This window comes from Cyanistes caeruleus, chromosome 8 (assembly GCF_971803275.1).
Source record: "Cyanistes caeruleus chromosome 8, bCyaCae1.hap1.1, whole genome shotgun sequence".
Lineage (NCBI taxonomy): Eukaryota > Metazoa > Chordata > Aves > Passeriformes > Paridae > Cyanistes > Cyanistes caeruleus.
This window is the reverse complement of record NC_141708.1, coordinates 8,232,191-8,250,129: the sequence shown is the minus strand read 5'-3', so window position 1 is coordinate 8,250,129 and position 17,939 is coordinate 8,232,191. Positions and strand designations below refer to the sequence as shown.

At 39.4% G+C, this 17,939-nt stretch overlaps 2 protein-coding genes across 11 annotated transcripts in view; one reads left to right on the top strand and one right to left on the bottom strand.

Annotated features, from left to right (window-relative positions):
- Nucleotides 1-96: 96 nt before the first annotated feature.
- Nucleotides 97-15,926, bottom strand: DCLRE1A (DNA cross-link repair 1A). 6 transcript variants are annotated; one of them, XM_023929875.2, is made up of 9 exons: nucleotides 14,519-15,926; nucleotides 11,524-12,987; nucleotides 10,041-10,174; nucleotides 8,775-8,893; nucleotides 7,278-7,421; nucleotides 6,234-6,379; nucleotides 5,088-5,242; nucleotides 1,523-1,664; nucleotides 97-885 (listed from the first exon to the last, which is right to left on the bottom strand). In XM_023929875.2, the coding sequence occupies exons 1-9, from the start codon at nucleotides 14,931-14,933 to the stop codon at nucleotides 719-721; spliced, it is 2,886 nt and encodes a 961-aa protein (XP_023785643.2). In that variant the 5' UTR covers nucleotides 14,934-15,926; the 3' UTR covers nucleotides 97-718. The 6 variants fall into 6 exon arrangements, with proteins under 6 accessions (XP_023785643.2, XP_023785644.2, XP_086757067.1 ...); XM_023929876.2 differs by lacking the exon at nucleotides 14,519-15,926 and adding an exon at nucleotides 13,492-13,637; XM_086900941.1 differs by lacking the exon at nucleotides 14,519-15,926 and adding an exon at nucleotides 13,417-13,619.
- NHLRC2 (NHL repeat containing 2) overlaps nucleotides 15,839-17,939 on the top strand; it is a 32,516-nt gene continuing 30,415 nt past the window's right edge. For 4 of the 5 annotated variants that reach the window (XR_015290181.1, XR_015290180.1, XR_015290179.1 and 1 more), the window contains exon 1: nucleotides 15,839-16,250. Coding sequence is in view for 1 of the 5 variants with exons in the window: in XM_086900945.1 (XP_086757071.1) it covers nucleotides 16,088-16,250 (163 nt within the window). In the remaining 4 variants the exon portion in view is untranslated. The remainder of the gene's footprint in view (nucleotides 16,251-17,939) is intronic. The other variant, XM_086900945.1, reaches the window with a different exon arrangement.

Here is a 17,939-nt window from a genome sequence, read left to right as displayed (position 1 = left end):
CAGCACATTCACCAAAGATAGTGCAGACAGGTTGTTCAGGTTAGCAACTCTGGCACTGAAAGGAAATGCATTTTGCTCAGAAAGAACAAAAAGGCATAAGTTTCATTTTTTATTTTAAAAAAGATCACAAAAAAATCTCCAGAAAATCTTGAGCAGAATATAGAAATGTCTTTTGTAAACAATTGTCTAAAAGTACATATGCTGCAGGAGCCCAACTCAATACTCTCTCACAAGTTAAGTTTTTGTTTTTTTGACAAGATTTAAGTCACAACAGTCAGTTCTGCCTCATGAAATGAGCTTCTCTGAAGCCTGAGTTGACAGCATGTGACAAAAGCTTGGTATTGTTTCATTTATTACAATAACTTATTTTCAGAAATTACCCTGGAGACTGTTTAATCCCCAGCATTACACATCTGAGCATCTCCACAACCTGAGGAAAATTAAGAAGAGGAGAAAAGGAGTAAGATAAAAATAACCTAAAATAAGAACATTTGCAAATATGGTAAGTTATGGGGGAAAAAAAGAAGCAGTAGAAACACAAGTAATAGAAACACTAGAAAGGTGCCTTTTTTCTTTCCCCAAATTTATGTTTCTTCAAGGAATGGCAGTTTAGTCCTCCCTAAAGAAAGATTCGTGGAAAAGGGAAATAAATAAAAGTTATAGGAACTCAATTTCCATTCTAGCCTACTTCCTTTGAAATATACATTCTTCCTTATATTTATTTATGCCTATTGCCCTCGGTCATCCAGTCCCTGAAATGCATTTCCATCAAGCTTCTGTCTCTCCAGTCACCAGCATTTACAGTGGGGATGATTTTCTGTGGCTTCAACCACTGAACAAAACGCTTCATTTCCAGGTAACTGCTGTGCTCACTGTAAGGAATCCCTGAAATGAAAACAAATCACAGCCATCTGTCAGTCTGCTTAGCTTCCTCCAAGCCTTACAGCTAAGAAAAACTTTAGATAAAAGGGTTTTTTCAATTCCTATTTGGATCTAAAGTTTATAGCTAAGGTGAAACTTAGCCTACACCCCTTTCCCCCCTCCAGTTTTCCCTTCTAGGAAAACTGCCTTGCATTAAGTCACCAAGTCATTCATGAGAGCAAACTAAGAAACATCAATGCCCTGGTTAAAGGAATGGTAAGGGATTTAGCTCCACCCACCAATAAGAACTGATAGGAAGACATACTCTCAGAGACAAGCAAAAGACAGAATAAAATCTTAGCTCTGGAACTACACTGCCAACAGCATGAGTCAGGCCAAGATTCCATCCCTGAAGTCTCTACCTGTATCATATGAAAATCTTTATTTGCATGTCAAGGACAGGTGCAAAATGTATGCAAAAATCTGCATTTATGGTGTTCTTGATTACTTATTTCACAGATCTCTCCTGAAAAGATCTGTTCAGTTTTTCAATGAGTTACCAAAAAAAGCAGCAGTTACAAAAATCAGTAGGAGTTTCCAGAATAAAAATAGGGAAAGCATCCACACAAAGCTAAATGCACTGAATCTTTGCCACTCATACCATATATAGTGATTTTCCCTCTTGTCTGAGGCTTGATATCCTCCAGAGAAAGGCATGAATCAGAGTAGGTCCACCCCGTAGGTTTGAAAGCCAGAATTTGATCAAAATTCTCAGAAAACCTATTCAAGTGATCTTGCAAGCCCTGTGGAAAAAAAATATAGCATATAATTAATCCCATTAAATAGCTAATTAGACTAAAAGGTTGACCATTTCATGATGGAGAGGCTTTAGACTACATTTTATTTTCATGTGCTGGTATTTTTTTATTTTAATGATCATCTACCTTGAAATTATTAATGATAAATACTGACATTTGCAAAACAACTTGCTCCTTAGGATCTCAATTTCTTCATCTGAATTAGGCACATATGAACAGCTATGCATTACAGATTAGAACACATAAGGAATAATCACACCTCCTTAAAAATTTTGCTCCACAAATCATTCATTTCTGCTTCTAAACTAGAGGTCAGCAGCTGAGTGGAGATAGAAGACGGTGAAATTCTGCTTCAGTGCAAAATAATCTGGTTAATTTGCAGTGTCACAGAGGTCCTGACACCTGCTTATACCCAGAAGTAGCCAAAGTCAATTAACCTACCCCAAAAAACTTACAGCAAGCCAGCATGAGCTGAGTATTGCTCTGAGCACTGAACTATCTTTTACCACCTCTCCAAGACAGGAAGGAAACCACCTATCACCTTCTCAAAAAAGAAAATTACCTTGAAAAAGTTTCCAAGTATGTACAATCCTATTCCTGGATACACCAAAGTCAGTATTACTTCAAGTTAAAAATAGAAAATCAATTTCATGCGTCCTGTATAAAATCTTACAGGCAAATTCCTAATTTGAAAGCCCTACAAGGTTACAGAACTCAAAATCATAAACTTTATATTAGCAGGAGAGAGAGGAATACAAAATAAGAACAGATTAAAAAGAAGGGTAGAGGGGGATAGACAAGCTGTGATAGAACGTTACCCAGCCTGTCAGACACTCGACAACTATAAAACAAGGCAGCAGAAAAGTGCCCTTTAAGAAAAAGTCTTTAACAACATCTTCAGTACAATGTCCAGCAGCAACATATAGAATCCATCAAACCAGGTACATAAAAGAATTTTTAAAAACCCTACCACAGCAGACATTTCATTTAGCAACAGGAATTATGGCTCACTGCTATGACTTTGAATACACTGTGAATGTTCAGTCCTCACTTGATTAAAGCTATAACTATAGCAGTCTAATTCTCCTTCACACTTCATTTTGGGAGGATTAACACAGATTAAGGTAATTATTCATATATTTGCTCCCCTTGCTCTAATGAAATCTAAATATAGGACTTCAAATGCAATGATTATTATATTAACAATGCTAATCTGCTTTTAAATTTTGTTATCAATCAAGTGTGTAACATTCACACTAAGGATGTAATTTCAATCTTATAAAAAAATTATTTGTGCATTTCAATCACAAGCACTTCTGAAAGTCTCACCTCAATGCCAGTACAAGACCTTGCTGAGTTAAACAACGTGGAAGATTCACAGACCCACAGAACTCAGTTCCCTGGAAATCTTCCACTGCATAGTGAAATTAGCCAAAAGCCTCAGTTTTTGAGTAACAAAAAACTGTTTGTTGCAAAAGAACCATACATGCATTTTTGGAAAAGATGGCCTCCTTCTCCAAAACAAATGACTACAGCATTTGCCTATAGCAAGTCCATTTTAAATACACATTCCAATTTCTTCTTTTATTGCTTTAGCCAACACTGTTCTAAACCTTCATCCTTTTGAAGGGAAAGTATATTTCACTGCTACACCAACCTCCTTCAATCACCATGACAGCCTGATACTCAGAGTGTCGCTAAAGTCAGCAGCATACACAAACAGATTCCATAAGGCAGAAAAAGACTCAAATATGATTAAATATTTAATTTACCACCAGCCCTAACACCATTTAAACTCATCTGGCTTTTTCAAGAACAGCCATTTGTCAGCACATACAGCAATCCCTGTATTTTAGTGAGGTAAAACCAAATACTGCAGTGAAGTACCACATCTCTGGGGTGGGGTTTTTTTGTATTTTCTTAATATAGATCAAATCCAGAAGTAAGATAAATAATCATATGAGCTCATCTTTAAGCATTTAAAATTCTCCACATTTTACTGACGGTACATTCCACCCAGGCACTCCTCTAGGAGCAGCCTCATTGGCAGTTTGGCACCCTGGGAGTGTCCCCAGCTTACACGGGCACAACATCACTGATGATGGCACAAGAGCACACTCGACTCCACACCTGAGGGCACAGCCCCAGCACAGAGGGTCCTGCTGTCAGACTGGGACTCTGACCCACTAGATCTTGTGCCTTTCATCTTTCCTGGCCCTTTTCAGGGTCCAGGCATGGCTTTTGTCACACTGTAGATTTGTCCAGAGCCTCCTGATCTCAGAGGTGAGACCCTGCATGACACAACTGCCTCCCTCTGGGAAGCAAAGCTGCCCTTGAGGGTTGAACCACCCACTGAAAGTCCAGCTGTGTCAGTATCCATGCATGCTGGGACAGGTGACTTAGCAACCCAGAAATCTGCAGAAGAAACTAAAATAAGGTACTGTTTAAGACAACACACCACACTAAAAATAAATCCATACATATTTCCATTACTCATTTTCTGCTCCACCACAGAAAACATCATGGAAAAAAGTTAAAGCATTAAGATACTAAGTTCCATCTCCTGCAGCTCCATCCAAACCATATAGCCTTTTTTACTCCTTTTTAGGTCAACTCTGACCTTGACTAGTCCTGCAGCTAAATACCATCTTGCTCTGAAGGATTTGCTTGAGATGGCACAGCAGGCCTGAAGCAAAACAGGAAAACGAATCCAAGCCTGTAAGGCATAAACAACCACTGATCTTTTACTTTCTTCCAGGTTACCTTTAATCTAGAGCCTGCTGATTTACCTTACTGCCCCTAACTATTTTGTAATCTATTTAGAATAACCTAGGAATTAGTCAACTTTCCAAACTACGAAATTCCCCAGAAAAAATGCTCAACAACAAAAATGCAGGTCTCAACCAAATGTACATTTGAAATCAACCTAGATGAAATAATGTTTTAAAATTCACTGGTTTACTTGCTTTTGTGACAAATACTAGAGAACTGGTAGCTAGCCATGCTCATAGGCTGCCTCCAAACAGAGGTTCACAGGCATAAAATCCTTTTAGACTTTTCCTACACTGGACCAGGTAAAAGGCTGAAAACAGGAACTCCATATCACAATATATTAATTGCTAAGAGGACAGATCAGGCAGTCATTACATAAATCTACTTCAAAAAGGCCTGCAAAGAGCAGGTCTTTGAACAAGCCTCACCTTATCTTGTACAAGCACATCATCATGTTTGGAGAAGTTATTAATGTTTAATTGCATTTCATTTTCAATGTATTGCTACATGTCAAAGCTCCAATAAATAAATATGATCTGACAAGAGGTTAAAAAGCACCAAACACAGCACTGGTTGGGAGGAGCCAAGAGAATTCTACTAGCAGGTTCATCAACAGAGTCCATTTTCTGAACTTACCTTAAAATTTATTTGCATCATGGGAAGAACATGAAGCAAAGTACCCTTCCAGTCCACGCTGATGAGGGAATTAACAGCTTCTGACTCCAAGCACTGCAGGGTTTTGTACTTGTCACGGGACATGCTTGCTTTTGAGCCCAGAACTTCAGCAATTGCTTTAGGATTCATTAGGAAGAAATCAGATAAAGAAAATTGTAAGAGTTCTTTTTTGGCTTGTTTTGGAGATAGTCCTGATTATTGTACAAGATAATTTTGACTATTAGAAAAGAAATACATATTCAACAGGATATAGTGTTTTGTATTCTGACATTAAGAGAATCCTAATGGGTGCTAAAAACATTTGTCCCCCACATTTTAGCAGCAGAATTTTGTATGACAGATTGAAAACAAAGGAAAAGTATCTTGATAAATTCTAAGTCACATTTCTTTGGTAGAATGTTACTGAGGTGAGCTGGTATTTATTCCAAAGACATCAGAAACATTCCAGTTTTGGAATATGTGATATACAGCCCACACTGAAGACAGACTAGATTTCAGTGAGAGTAGGTCTTGTATTGATGATTTTGTATATACACAAAAGCACAAATGGTACACATCTGCCTGCTCTGAAGCAGATATTTGGGCAATCATGTTGGCTCCTGGTGCTGTAACTGAGTGAAGCGTAGCACACAAGATCTTCATTTAGTCAGAAAAGATAAATAATATAAACTGGAAGGAAAAATTCAAAATAGAAGTCTAAGAATAACATCCCTTTGCTGTTTCTTCACAGCATGAAATTATTAACAAAAAAATGTCATAAAGACCTCATTTATTTAGTTTTTTTCATCACCCTTAGCAATTTTCTCACCACAATCAATTAAGGAGGTTCATACAGTTAGTATCTAAATGGGCCACATGTATATTCAGTGTGGGGGGCAGGCTGTAAACACAGTAGAACACTATTTCTTCCAGACAGTTAAAACTTGATGATTAGAAAACTAAAAAAATAGCAGGAGGATTATTAAATACATTTAATTTCTTTACACAATATCTGAACATTCAGACTAAACAACCTTTCATATCTTCAATAAAGCTGCCTTGTGGCTTCATTATTATATAATTATGTATTAAATTAGTTATTTGATTTAATATACTTCTTTTACATACCTAAGAAGACTTTCTCTTTACCAATGGAGTAAGTGCCACAGACAACTAGAGTTCGTGGGTTTAAAGTCACTGTCTCAAAGGCAATGTTAACAGCAAACTGGATAACCTCTTGTTGTGAAGGAAAAGTGTACTCAGGGCTACAGTATCTGGGGCATGGAAACAAAATATATCACTTTGTTATAAAAGATAAAATTCATCTGAAATTACCATGAAGGCACTCAAAACTCCATGTACACAGTCAGTGAAAAAGACATTATTCTTCTATATAATCACAGTCTATTAGAAACACTGAGGTGACCAAATTGTTGCAACAAATATTACACTGATAATATTTTCTCTACAACTATTCACTCTGACACTGAATTCTACATTTTCTTCTTCATAAATACCAAATGCTCTTGCAAGCTAGATATCTGTATCACGTCCTGATTATATCCTTACATCTATTTTTTGTCATACACGCAAACCATAATATAAATCATTACTCATTCACAGAAACACATGGAACAGAAATAAAAGTCTGCAGCTGGGCATTAGTCATAATTCACACAAAAACAATTTTAAATACATGAATCAGAGAAAGGTCTAATGAAAATCCCCAAAACTGATTCAGCTTTTTGGCATTCTTTCACCTTTGAATTCCTTCACACCTCTTTTCATAAGAGTTGAATCCACTGAACATTACTGTTCCACAGACCTCTTGTTTTAGAGCAGAACATTGAATGTATGAGTTTTGACACCCAGAATTTAATACCACTTATAAATAATAATAATGAAAAAATCTAAACAGTGGTCTGAGTAAATATTTCAGCATCTTTTCCACCACCCACTTTCATTCTCTAATGTAACAACTTAACCAATGAACAAATGACACATACATGGATCTTAATAAATATCTGCTTTTATTCAACACTAAATAGAACTAAAAAGTGTTACCACAGCAATGTCATTTACATTTTCATTTATTTGGTTTGTATAAAGCCTTACTAAACTGAAAAGACTAAGATTAACAGCAACAAAAAAATCCACTTCCAGACAACTTACGTGGTATCAAGGTAAAGAGTGTGAACTTTCTGGCCCATCAGAGCAGGGTAGCGCTCCATGGAAGGGTCTGCTCTGAAATCCCCTGTGTGCAGAATAACAGCTCCACTTGGCAGGTAGAAAAGGATCATTGTTGCACCTGGACAACTGAAACAAACAAAAAAAAACCCAAAAAACCACAATTATGTCAGCTCTCTATATTGATAAACTACTTTAGCAGATAGACTACCCTTCAGTAGTAGAAACATGTGCAGAGTAGCATTTTAAATCATAGCTACGATGCAGACTAATTTAGCTAGAAATTCCTGATTTCTAAAGGAATTCTGCAGGTAAGCCTATGGCCACACACAAGCATACCAAAGAGAAGCAGCATTCTTGTCCAAGAGAAACAGAATTGTATTGCTGCAGACTCATCTTCCTTCCTGAGGGACTTACTGGAGCACTTTCTTTTAAATTCAGTTTGCAGATTTTAAATGCTGTCCTAAATCCAGAACTCCCTGTTGATAAATACAACTCCCTTACTGGTGACAGTGAACCCATCATGCCTTCTGCAGTTGCTTGCCAAAGTGCTCTGAAGGGCAAGAGCTCAGACTGGAAAACCTGAGTGGGACTATTTAGATACCAGTCATCTGCAAAGGGTATATGAAATCTCAAAAAAAAGAAAAACTGCCATGAAACACAGTTAACATAACAGAATTGGTGAACTCTTCATGGAGCTGAACTTGTAGCTGAGTAAGGCTTTTAAATTGAAGTGGAGAATCGGAGGGACAAACAGGAAAAATAAGAAGTATACAACTTACATAAGCAACAAGGCTTCCTTCATTCCTAGAGAGAGTTCTCAGAGGACTTCATGCAGTTTTATCACTCCAAGCATAAACACATCCTACACTAAGCAATGTACAAAGCAGTTGTGACACAGTCCTGCATTTCAGTATATGTACTGTAGGGAAGGGAGTCTTCCTCTAGACCACAGCCAAAAAAGTACCAAGAGACAGAACAACAAGAGCACAGGACTGAAAGTCAACTGCTACTGAACTTTAAATCCAGCATTACCACATAGTGCCAGTCTAACAGACAAAATCTCACCCTGTATCACAAAAATCAGTATTCAGTCCAGATTTCAACAGCCTTTTCTTCAAAGTTCAATTTTCAGAATGTTACCTAGGTTCTGTCTCTCACAGGATCCAAAGTACCTCATTTTTCTTTAGCTCAGGATTTCCCCTATCATCAGTTCCAGCTACAGAAACCTAATGTATCTGATAATCAAATCTACTAGGTCCCAAACCAGACACCAAATCCAGAAAGCATCCAGACCACTACAAAATCATTCAACCTCTCAATAAACATAAAAATTATGGAACTACATGTGGTTAACACAATGTACACAAAACCAACTTAATTAAATTCAAAAAAGCCTGTTTCATTTTTGAAGATAACTCACCTATTTCAAAAGCTAACTACCTGTAAGAAGTTCTCCACAAGAAATGAAGGGATACCTACTGATTGGCATCAAGCAACAACACTTTGATCCCATCGACCATGCACTGCGTGTCCATCGGCAGCACGTGGACATACTGCTCCTGGACTCGGAGTTTGCTCTTCACCAGATTGCCAGTTACCTGGAACACAGAAAGGATTTAAAACAGGAACAAAATCTAAAAGAAGCAGTGTTTGTTTTAGAAACAAAAGCTCTCAAAGCCAGTCTGGCTTAGAGAGAAACTGTAAGGCCCTAGGTATAATCAAGCCTTTCAGCAGGATTTATTTCCCAAAAAGCAAATTGAGAAAAGCTGTCTTTGGATAGCAAACTTTTAAAAGCCTGTCAACAGGCTATGGATTAGAATCAGAAAGGAGGCAAGCAAGGGGGAAGAAGATCTGTTGCAGACTATCAAGTCATGAGGAAGAGGTGGGTAAAACCTTCTTTAAACAAGTGAAGAAGCTTCCAGGTAACAGGCCCCCAGATCTTATCATGGAGGACTAAAGTCACTCCAACTGCATGGGCAACACAGGACACAAGCATTTCAGGAAACTTCCAGAATGAATCATAAATAGTTTTTTTGATGCAAACTCTGGATGTGCTGATTAGGCAAGGTGCCCTACCATGTTACAAGTAAAGAAGAGCTGGTTAGAAATACAACAGCTAATGGCAGTCGTGGCCATTCAGCAGCCACATTGTACAGGACACAAAGCATCAATCTAAAATAATTCCATTTCCTTGACATGGAAAAGAGATGATTCATGCAGAATCTATTTCAGATGTCCATCACTGGAATGCTTACAGAAAAAAATTGAGCCAGATTCCCCATGATGCACACAAAAAAAACCAAAAACCCAGCTACAATGTCAAATTGCTAAACCAGAAATTTCAAATGTATTATTAGGGGAAAAACCACCAGAAAAGGCAAGGACTGCAACAGGCTGCAAGAAGACAGTAAAATCTGGCCTATGTTCAGAATTTGACTGACAAAAGACTCCCTGCAGTCTGATCTAACTTTGAAGGTAGACCCACATTGTGCAGGAGACTCTATGTGACCTCTAGAGAGCCTTTCTAAACTTGATTTTTTTTTTCATGGGAGCTAGTCAGGGAAGTTTTACTAATTCTCTTGATCAGTCAAATAAGGGAAGGTTTTCTCAGAAACAAAATGCACTTTCCCATGTACATATCCACTGACCCAAATAAAGGAACCACTGATCTTCTGTTTACTTCCATCAGTACAAAAGTGGTTACAGCTGCACATGATGGTATCTAGCAATCTTGAAAAACCTTACCTTATTACAGTAGATTGGAAACCTGAAGTTTTTTGTAAGTCCACAGTAGTGGTCAGAGTGAAAATGAGTAAGGAAATAAGCTGTGCAGCCTTCAATTTCTCCATACCGGAAGGCATCAACTGTAAAACCAGTTCCTACAGCAAAGAGGAAAGAGAAGCCAGACAGTAAACATGCATAGTTCAGAACCAGTTTTTAATCAGAAGTTGCTTCTGTTTTCTTTCTTTCTTTCTTCCCAACTAAAAGGTAATAGTTACTCTGCATACAACTGAAGGAGCCATCCACAGATTAACCTGTTTTGTGTACCAGTCAACAGTAACAAGAAGAGATTTTTCACTTACTAAAATAAAAATTTCACAAAGTGTTCACAAATACTTTCAAAGACCTCCCAAATATGTTGTTCAGCTTCCCTCTTATACAGATGGCAGCTGGTTAAGAAAATAAGACGCATTTATCTGCATTCAACTGGTATTTTTGAAATTTCACATAGATTGAATTCTAATACCAATATCTTAACACAGAACAGTAACTGCAACTTAACAGAATTGTATTTTGCAATCAAACTGCAATTCTTCAATTATTCTAAATTTAATCTTTCTCTTAAAGCATGCAATAACAATTATTAAGCAAGCAACCTGGGGTCTTAAAATCTATCTGCTGAGATGAAACATGCCTGACTTGGCATCACATGCTTTCAGTGTTTGCATAAAGATGTTACATAAAGAGAGATGTATAGAAGACAACCCTTCCCTCTGCAAATACCTCTTTTTAAATGCAAACAAACTGATTAACAGTCCTTTTCCATTGGGTTATACTTTCTTAAAACCACCAAACTGTACACAGAACTAATTTAGCTGGTGGCACTCATTTTTTTCTGTTTTTCATTTTTTCTTACACAGATTTCCCAGATCTTCTAGGAGAACTGAAAATAGTTACACTTAATTGAGGCTAGAAGTTAAAGTCAAAAAAACCATAGCAGTCTGATCTAAGCAAAAAATCCCTAACCAAAAACCCCTCAAAATGTTTGAGAGGTACCAGACTCAAAACTAACTTCAGTGGTGTGAGCATCTGAGGTTTTTTAACATGCTGAACCATTATCCTTTAATTTACCTAATTGCGTGAGGAGACCCTGAGAAATTCTTGGGTGTTTTCTTAACTAAACTCTTCTACTCAGTTTCCTTCATTTTCATAGTTGAAATAAATCATATTTCTAATACTATTCAATTTCCAATGCAAAATTAAATTCAATTGTTTTAACTTAGTGTTAAAGAAATGATTGGTATTGACAGCACTATTTTCTGGCACAACTGAAGCAATGCAAAAAAATTAATTTCAGGAACTAGGAGCATGTCTCAACCAGATACATCTTCAAAATAATTTAAGCAAGTGGTTATCAAGAATAAAAACACCAAAGTCCAAAATCAGGACAAACCACAACACCTTAGCCAAAATAAATAAACTTCTAAAAAACCGAGTTACCTCTCACCTGGTATTTTCTTGTAGAAGGGGCAGTGTTTTTTACTTGGTTCTTCACCTGTAGCAGGCAATTCTTTAAATTTTTTTCTCCACCTTCGTTGGCCACCATGAGGTACATCTGCAATGGCTTCATTTTTAGTTGAACTTTCTGTAGCTGCTTCCACATCCTCCACAGACCCTTCAGCCTTCCTTTTTTGCTGTCTGGGCCTCCTCCCATTAGGAGATATCTGCTTTTTCTCATTCAAACATGGCTCTCCTTTGTGTTCCTCCTTTGCTTTGGGTTTTAACCCAAAGAAAACACCAATGTCCATTTGTTTAAGTTCTTTGGCAGGACTGGATTTAGTGTTCATAGATGCTAATGAAAGAGATGACACTGATTTAGAAGAGATGGGACTGGAAAAGCACACAGCAGCTGTACTAAGATTTCCTTTTTTCTCCACTGCTGTCTGCAAACTCTCCTGGCAAGCTGTTTTTTCAATTGTACTGGCAGTCATTTTATCAGCATGAGTTAAAATGCTACTTGGCTCCCTCAAAACATTACTCTTCTGTGTCAGACGAGAACCAGCACCTTCTCTGTCTAGCAGTGATGATGTCTCAGTAAAACTCACATATGCAGAACCCAGAGCACGAGCACCAGCATCTTCTGACTCTGTGGTTCCTGCTTTGCCAGCAGAGGAAATAAATTCTGGCTGTTCAGCCTCCTTGCAACTAGAAGCAACAGAGGACCCACGGGCTACCACCCCTCGCTGATCTAGATCTAGATGGTTCAGTGTATTTTCTTCCTCACAGAGGGTTTTTTTAGCAATGAAATTTTCCATTTTTGTATGCTCATACTGAGGCTTCCTCTGTATGAGAGGTCCATCAAATGTTTTAAATGCCATAGAACTAGAGTCTCCTTCTGACTTCAGCACCTGGAATAATTTATTCTGTGATACTTTTACTTTCTCCTCCTCTTCCTCTTCACTTTCCTCAAATGTACTTAGTGGAGAGTAAGAAATTTCACAGTCATTGAAGTCCACTCCTGACTGTAGCAGACTTGGCTGACTCATATTTTTCTCAATAAACAGATCTTTTCCTGTTTCACTTTTTTGAGAGGATGCAAAATCAAAAAATTCAAATTTACAATAATTATCTTCCATCTGTTGAGGTTTTTCAACACCTGCAAAAAAGGAAATACTCCCACTAGTTATATTTAGAGACTTCATTTGCGTTGAATTCCGTACCATTGACGAGCAGTCATCACTTGGGACATGCTTTATTTCAGTAGAGGGTTTCTCATTCCGTGAGGTTTCCTCTGCATAATCTGGGGAATAGCTGGGCTTTGCAGCAGTAGAACATGTCACCTTCATCTCCACAGTGGTTTCTGAAGAGTTCACAAGATACTCCCCTGCCCTGCTTGCTGCAAGTAGAAAATGGCTGTAACGCTTGTAGTGAGATGGAATGGTGGAGGTGCACAGTAAACCATCAGGACACTCTATGGAAAGAGTTAAACAAAGGTTTAATGTTAATACCTTTGCAAGTATTGTCGGCACAGGTAAAATAAATATCACACGTGACATAACATTTAGGAGCTTTTTCTTGTAAGTACATCTGCTGGAGGACAAAAGGCACAAGGAGAAAGAAATTTTCAAGCTACCAAGGCCTCTTGCTCTGCACTGAGAAATGAGAATGCTTCCAGCCTAAAATCAAATGCTGCTGCTCAAACAGCACTATGTCTGAGCTATGCAGCACACTAACCACAAGAATACTTGACCCTGTTTCAATAATGTACTCCTGTAACCACAGCTTCCTGTTTAGAACTGTCTCACATTTAAGCAACAAGCTCAAGAGAAGTAGCACCAAAAGCAGCCAGTACATTTCAAACATAAGTAACAAATAAACCAAACTTCAATTCTGAATTAACCTGATATTCTATTTCAAGTTGTCTAATATTACACACTAAGAAAATATTAATAAAGAAAAAAAGTTGTGTATTTGCCTATATGAAGAAAACATTCAGTATTAAGATACCAGGAAAAAAAATCCATAGCTCTTTCCTAAGCTCTTCCCACTAACAGCTTGCTAGCCTAACTTTTCAGGCTTTTAAAGTGAACCCATAAACGCATTAAGAAGGATTTTTCACCTGTTAATTATGGGAGTAAGATGGAAATGAGGTGTGAAAACACCTGCCTTAAATTAAAAGCACTGCCAAAATCAGCATGAAAGGACTTATATTTCACTGTTCTGAAAAAAGTTATCAAAATATAAAAAGGAGAGTGGTTGCATTACCTAAAACAGCCTTTACTCACGTTTCCTGACTGTATGCTGTTTAACAAAAGTTATGAGGTAAGGACATAAATTGGATACCTGAATCTCTTCAGATATAGTATTTCCCCATGAAACTAGAATTTGGAATGTGTCAATTTTTTCCTCTTGCATAGAGCAGAAATGAAAACAGTTGTCTTATGAGAAAAGAATGTTAATCTCTATTTCTCTATAAAATTTCTAAACCATACTGGCACACAAGCTAACATTTCAAGCAAATTGGCATATTTCAGCTTCCAAATGTCCATACACAACTGAACAAATCACCTATCAACATGGATACACGATAATAAAATCTGTATCTACAGAGAAAGAAACTTGATCTCAAAAGTAGCACCCTTGTGCCTGAAGGTTCTTTTCTGACATGGAGTAATTGTAACAGGTTTCATTATCTTAAACATGCACATTCAGTTTGTTCAACGAAATACTAAAACTTGATAAATAGTCGTGAAACTTTCTCAGAGTTTTGAGATTAGATTCTGAAAGGAGATTTTCATGTTGAATGTCCATGTTCTTCACAAAGAAGAAAAATTTTATACAAAAATAGGACCGATTGACAACAACATAATAAAGCATGATAAAAGTCATACCAACTACCATTTCAGATTTTGAGCTGAATTAAAAAAAGCCAACTTTGCAGCAACGATTCGTGAGAAGTCTGCAAAGTTTCTCTGAGGGCTTTTTTCTTACTCTATTCATACCTTTTTCAATGGGTCCTGGAGTTTCCAAACATTCATAGACATGCCACTGAGGTGTCTGGACAAGTAGCAAAGAGAAAGGCATCTGGCAGCTGGGGCAGAATCCATCGTGAACGGGCTTTGCATTTTGTGAGCTCTGTTCTGCCAGGCTACTCACGCTTTCCTGGGAGTGCACACTACTGTCTTCTTTACACTGATCCACATCCTGACCTGGCCGTGAGCTCTGCTTGGTTTTCTGAGGTGTATCAGTTTTTTCTGTGGATTTCTTTTTCCTATTTCTCTTTCTTTTTGGCCTGCCCTTGCCATCACTTATTTCCTGCACAGGAGTAGAGGTGCTCTGTGAATTACCCTGATGCTTTCGCCTCCTAATGGATTTGTACTCCCAAATGTCCTCTTCCAATAAAGCATCATCAGACATGGCAACACATTAAATACTCCGCTCTCTTTTAAGCAACAGTTCCCAAACTTGCCTTTCCTCCAGCTAATATATTTTCTCTTCCCTCCACTCTTCACTATCTGAGGAAAAGCTCCAGAAGGCCATGTCAAAAAAGCAACACTGGGCCACAAACCAAGCAGCAGTCCCTGATGGGACAGGAGCATGGTGGATCCTATCCCAAAAATAATTTAATGAGCGTCTCTTTGTAGATTTGCAATTTCTCCTGACACACGGGGTGCGAGTCTGCACAGCCTTCCAGGGTGAGCCATTTCCTTCAGCTTCCCCCCGGCATCGCAAACGCCACTCGGCCTCGGCGGGGACAGGAAGATTTTAAAGATTCCTGCCCGAGCGGGAAGATTTTCAAACAAAACGATGAAGAATTCAGCTACGGGATCGTTGTGGAGGTGTCCCGGGATGCTCCTCCTGAGCGTCCTCCAGGAGTGAGGGGGGATGTGATGCTCCTCCAGAGGGTCCCGGTGCTGCTCCACGGTGTGTTCCGGTACCTCCGAGTGTCCGGGATGCTCCCTGGAATGTCCCGGTGCCCCGGAGTGTCCGGGATGTTCGCTGGGATGCCCCCGAGTGTCCGGGATGCTCCCAGGGATGTCCCGGTGCCCCCGAATGTCCCGGGATGCTCCCCGGGATGTCCGGATCCCGCCGATTCCGCGGCTGCCGCCTCCTCGCCCGTTTCCCGCAGCGGCCGTGCATTCGCTTCCGCAGATTCGTCACCGCGGCTGCCTCTCAATTTCTCCGCGTCTCCCATTATATGCCCCCCAAAAAAGCCTAAATGCCACAGTTTAAATTACTGGAGCTTGTTTTCGACTTTTCCCGGTGCTACTCAATTTTTACATCTTAAAAACGCTGAAGCAGCCCGGCGGGAAACACGGGCTGTGCTGAATCTGCCGCGCGGGAATCGCCACCGTGGGCTCCCTCTGGGAATGTGCTGCTGTGGATACCAAGGATACGTAAAAACAGCGAATAAGTGAGGAGGTCCAGCTTTAAGACAGACGAGTTATTGAGTGTCTGTGCTTTGTGCTTTTTTTTCTTTTTCAGTCGCGGTTTTCCGCCCTGGCGCCGCGGGCGGTGCCGAATGTGCGGCGGTGAAGCGCCAGGCCGGTAAACAGCGCCCGGGTGAGGCGATGGCGGCGGGCGGGCTGGCGGGGCTCCTGCCCGCCCAGACACAGCTCGAGTACGCGCTGCTCGACGCTGACACTGCCCAGGAGAAGGAGAACCTGGTCTACCAGTACCTGAAGAAAATGGACAGCCGTGAGCGGGACCTGACGGTGCCCGAGCTCGGCGGAGGTGGGTGGCGCGGCCCGGGCGGGGCCGGGGCTGTCCCCGGGAGAGGCGGCGGAGCCCCGGCTCTCCCCGTGTGGGCTTTGCCTGGAGGTGCCGCTGCCTGCGGGGACCGGGCAGGGCCGGCCCCGTGAGCTGCTGTTTAAATGGCACTTGTACCTACAGGAAATGCCGCACCTGGAAGCACTAGGAGCGAAGGGCAAGGCAAAAGAGCCCCTTTAAACATTCTCTCCCTGGTACTGGCTGCCAAAACACGTTGTGTAAAGCCTGTATTCTAAGTCTGCTCCAGTCTGTACTGTATATTTATATCTGTCGCCTCTGGTCATAGTGAGAACCTTGCTAACTCCCTGCGTTCTCCTGAGCTCTCTTGGTTTCCCGGAGCATCCTTTAGGATGTTCCCCAACTCTCTGTCCCCATGACAGGCCGCGCTTGACAATTTTCATGTCCCTGGTAATACAAACTGCTGGAGAGGTCATTTGTCCTCCTGCGGTCGTTTCCCACATTTCCACGTCTCTTCTTGTGCCAAGGGGAAATCACAGGTTAAGCCTTGCAAGTCCTGCTCAGGGTCTTTTAACCTTTGAGAGGTTCCTTTGCAGCTGTGGGAGCTCACATCATACTGCAAGACAGAGACCTCAGGAGGTGAACTTCAGGGTTAAAATCACACTTATCTTGGGAATAAATTATGGTTTTTAACCAGTGGAGCAAAAGGAATGCTCTCTCTGTCTAGATTTGGGGCCCTGAGTTGAATTTTAGCTTTTTCCATTAGTATTGTTTCAGTGTTCTGTCAAGCCTTATTTTCTCTCTAAAAAGAGCTCAACATCTATGAAAGGTATTTTAGTTCTAGTGAAAGGGGAGAAATGCTGTGAAATATATAAGCTACCCTTTCCTTTTGAAAAAGCTGGGGGAATAATGCATATGCTTGAATTATTCTCATTATTCTCATCAAAGCTAAATGAGTATGCATCCATTTATGTTTATAAATATATGGAGATAGAGAACAGTCCTCTTCTTAGTGAAACACAAAACAAGCCTCCTGCTGACTTGAGTTGGAATAACTTCTGGAGCCTTAAGAACTTATTTTCTGAAACTGTCAAAGTGAAAGTTCAAAAACTAGTTAGCTTTGCATTTTATCATAACTATCTTTTCCCTCTACAGTTTTCAGAAATGTTTGGAGATAATAGTGGCACACCACATTCTAGGATATTTATTCCTTATCTTGATACCTTTGATGGGATCAGAGGAGGAAAGAATGTTTTTCTGTCTTACATCAAGTAGTTAAAATAAATGACCATGAGTACTGTTGTGCATATCTGAAAAAGTTGTATTTCTTCCCATGTGACAGAATTGATACCCGTCATTTCAAACTTTGAAAATCACAGTCAAAGCTATAAGCACAAGAATATTCCAATGATCTCTGAAATCAGTTCTTTCCAAAACTATTGGAAAAAATCATTAAAACACTTCTAAACTTTTAGTAGCCTTTATATTTTAAATAATTGATTGTTACCCAAATAGTGTTGTTGGGGGTTGAATAATGTAGGTCATATTTTAAAATGTATGAAATTTGTTCTGAGGCTTTCATGTTCTTTCAGTTAAAAAGTGCTTGTGTAAAGATACAAGCTACAATTTCATTTTACAGTGAATCTTATTAATAATATTTTAATTTACTAATTATGAAGAGTTGCGGAACATAAG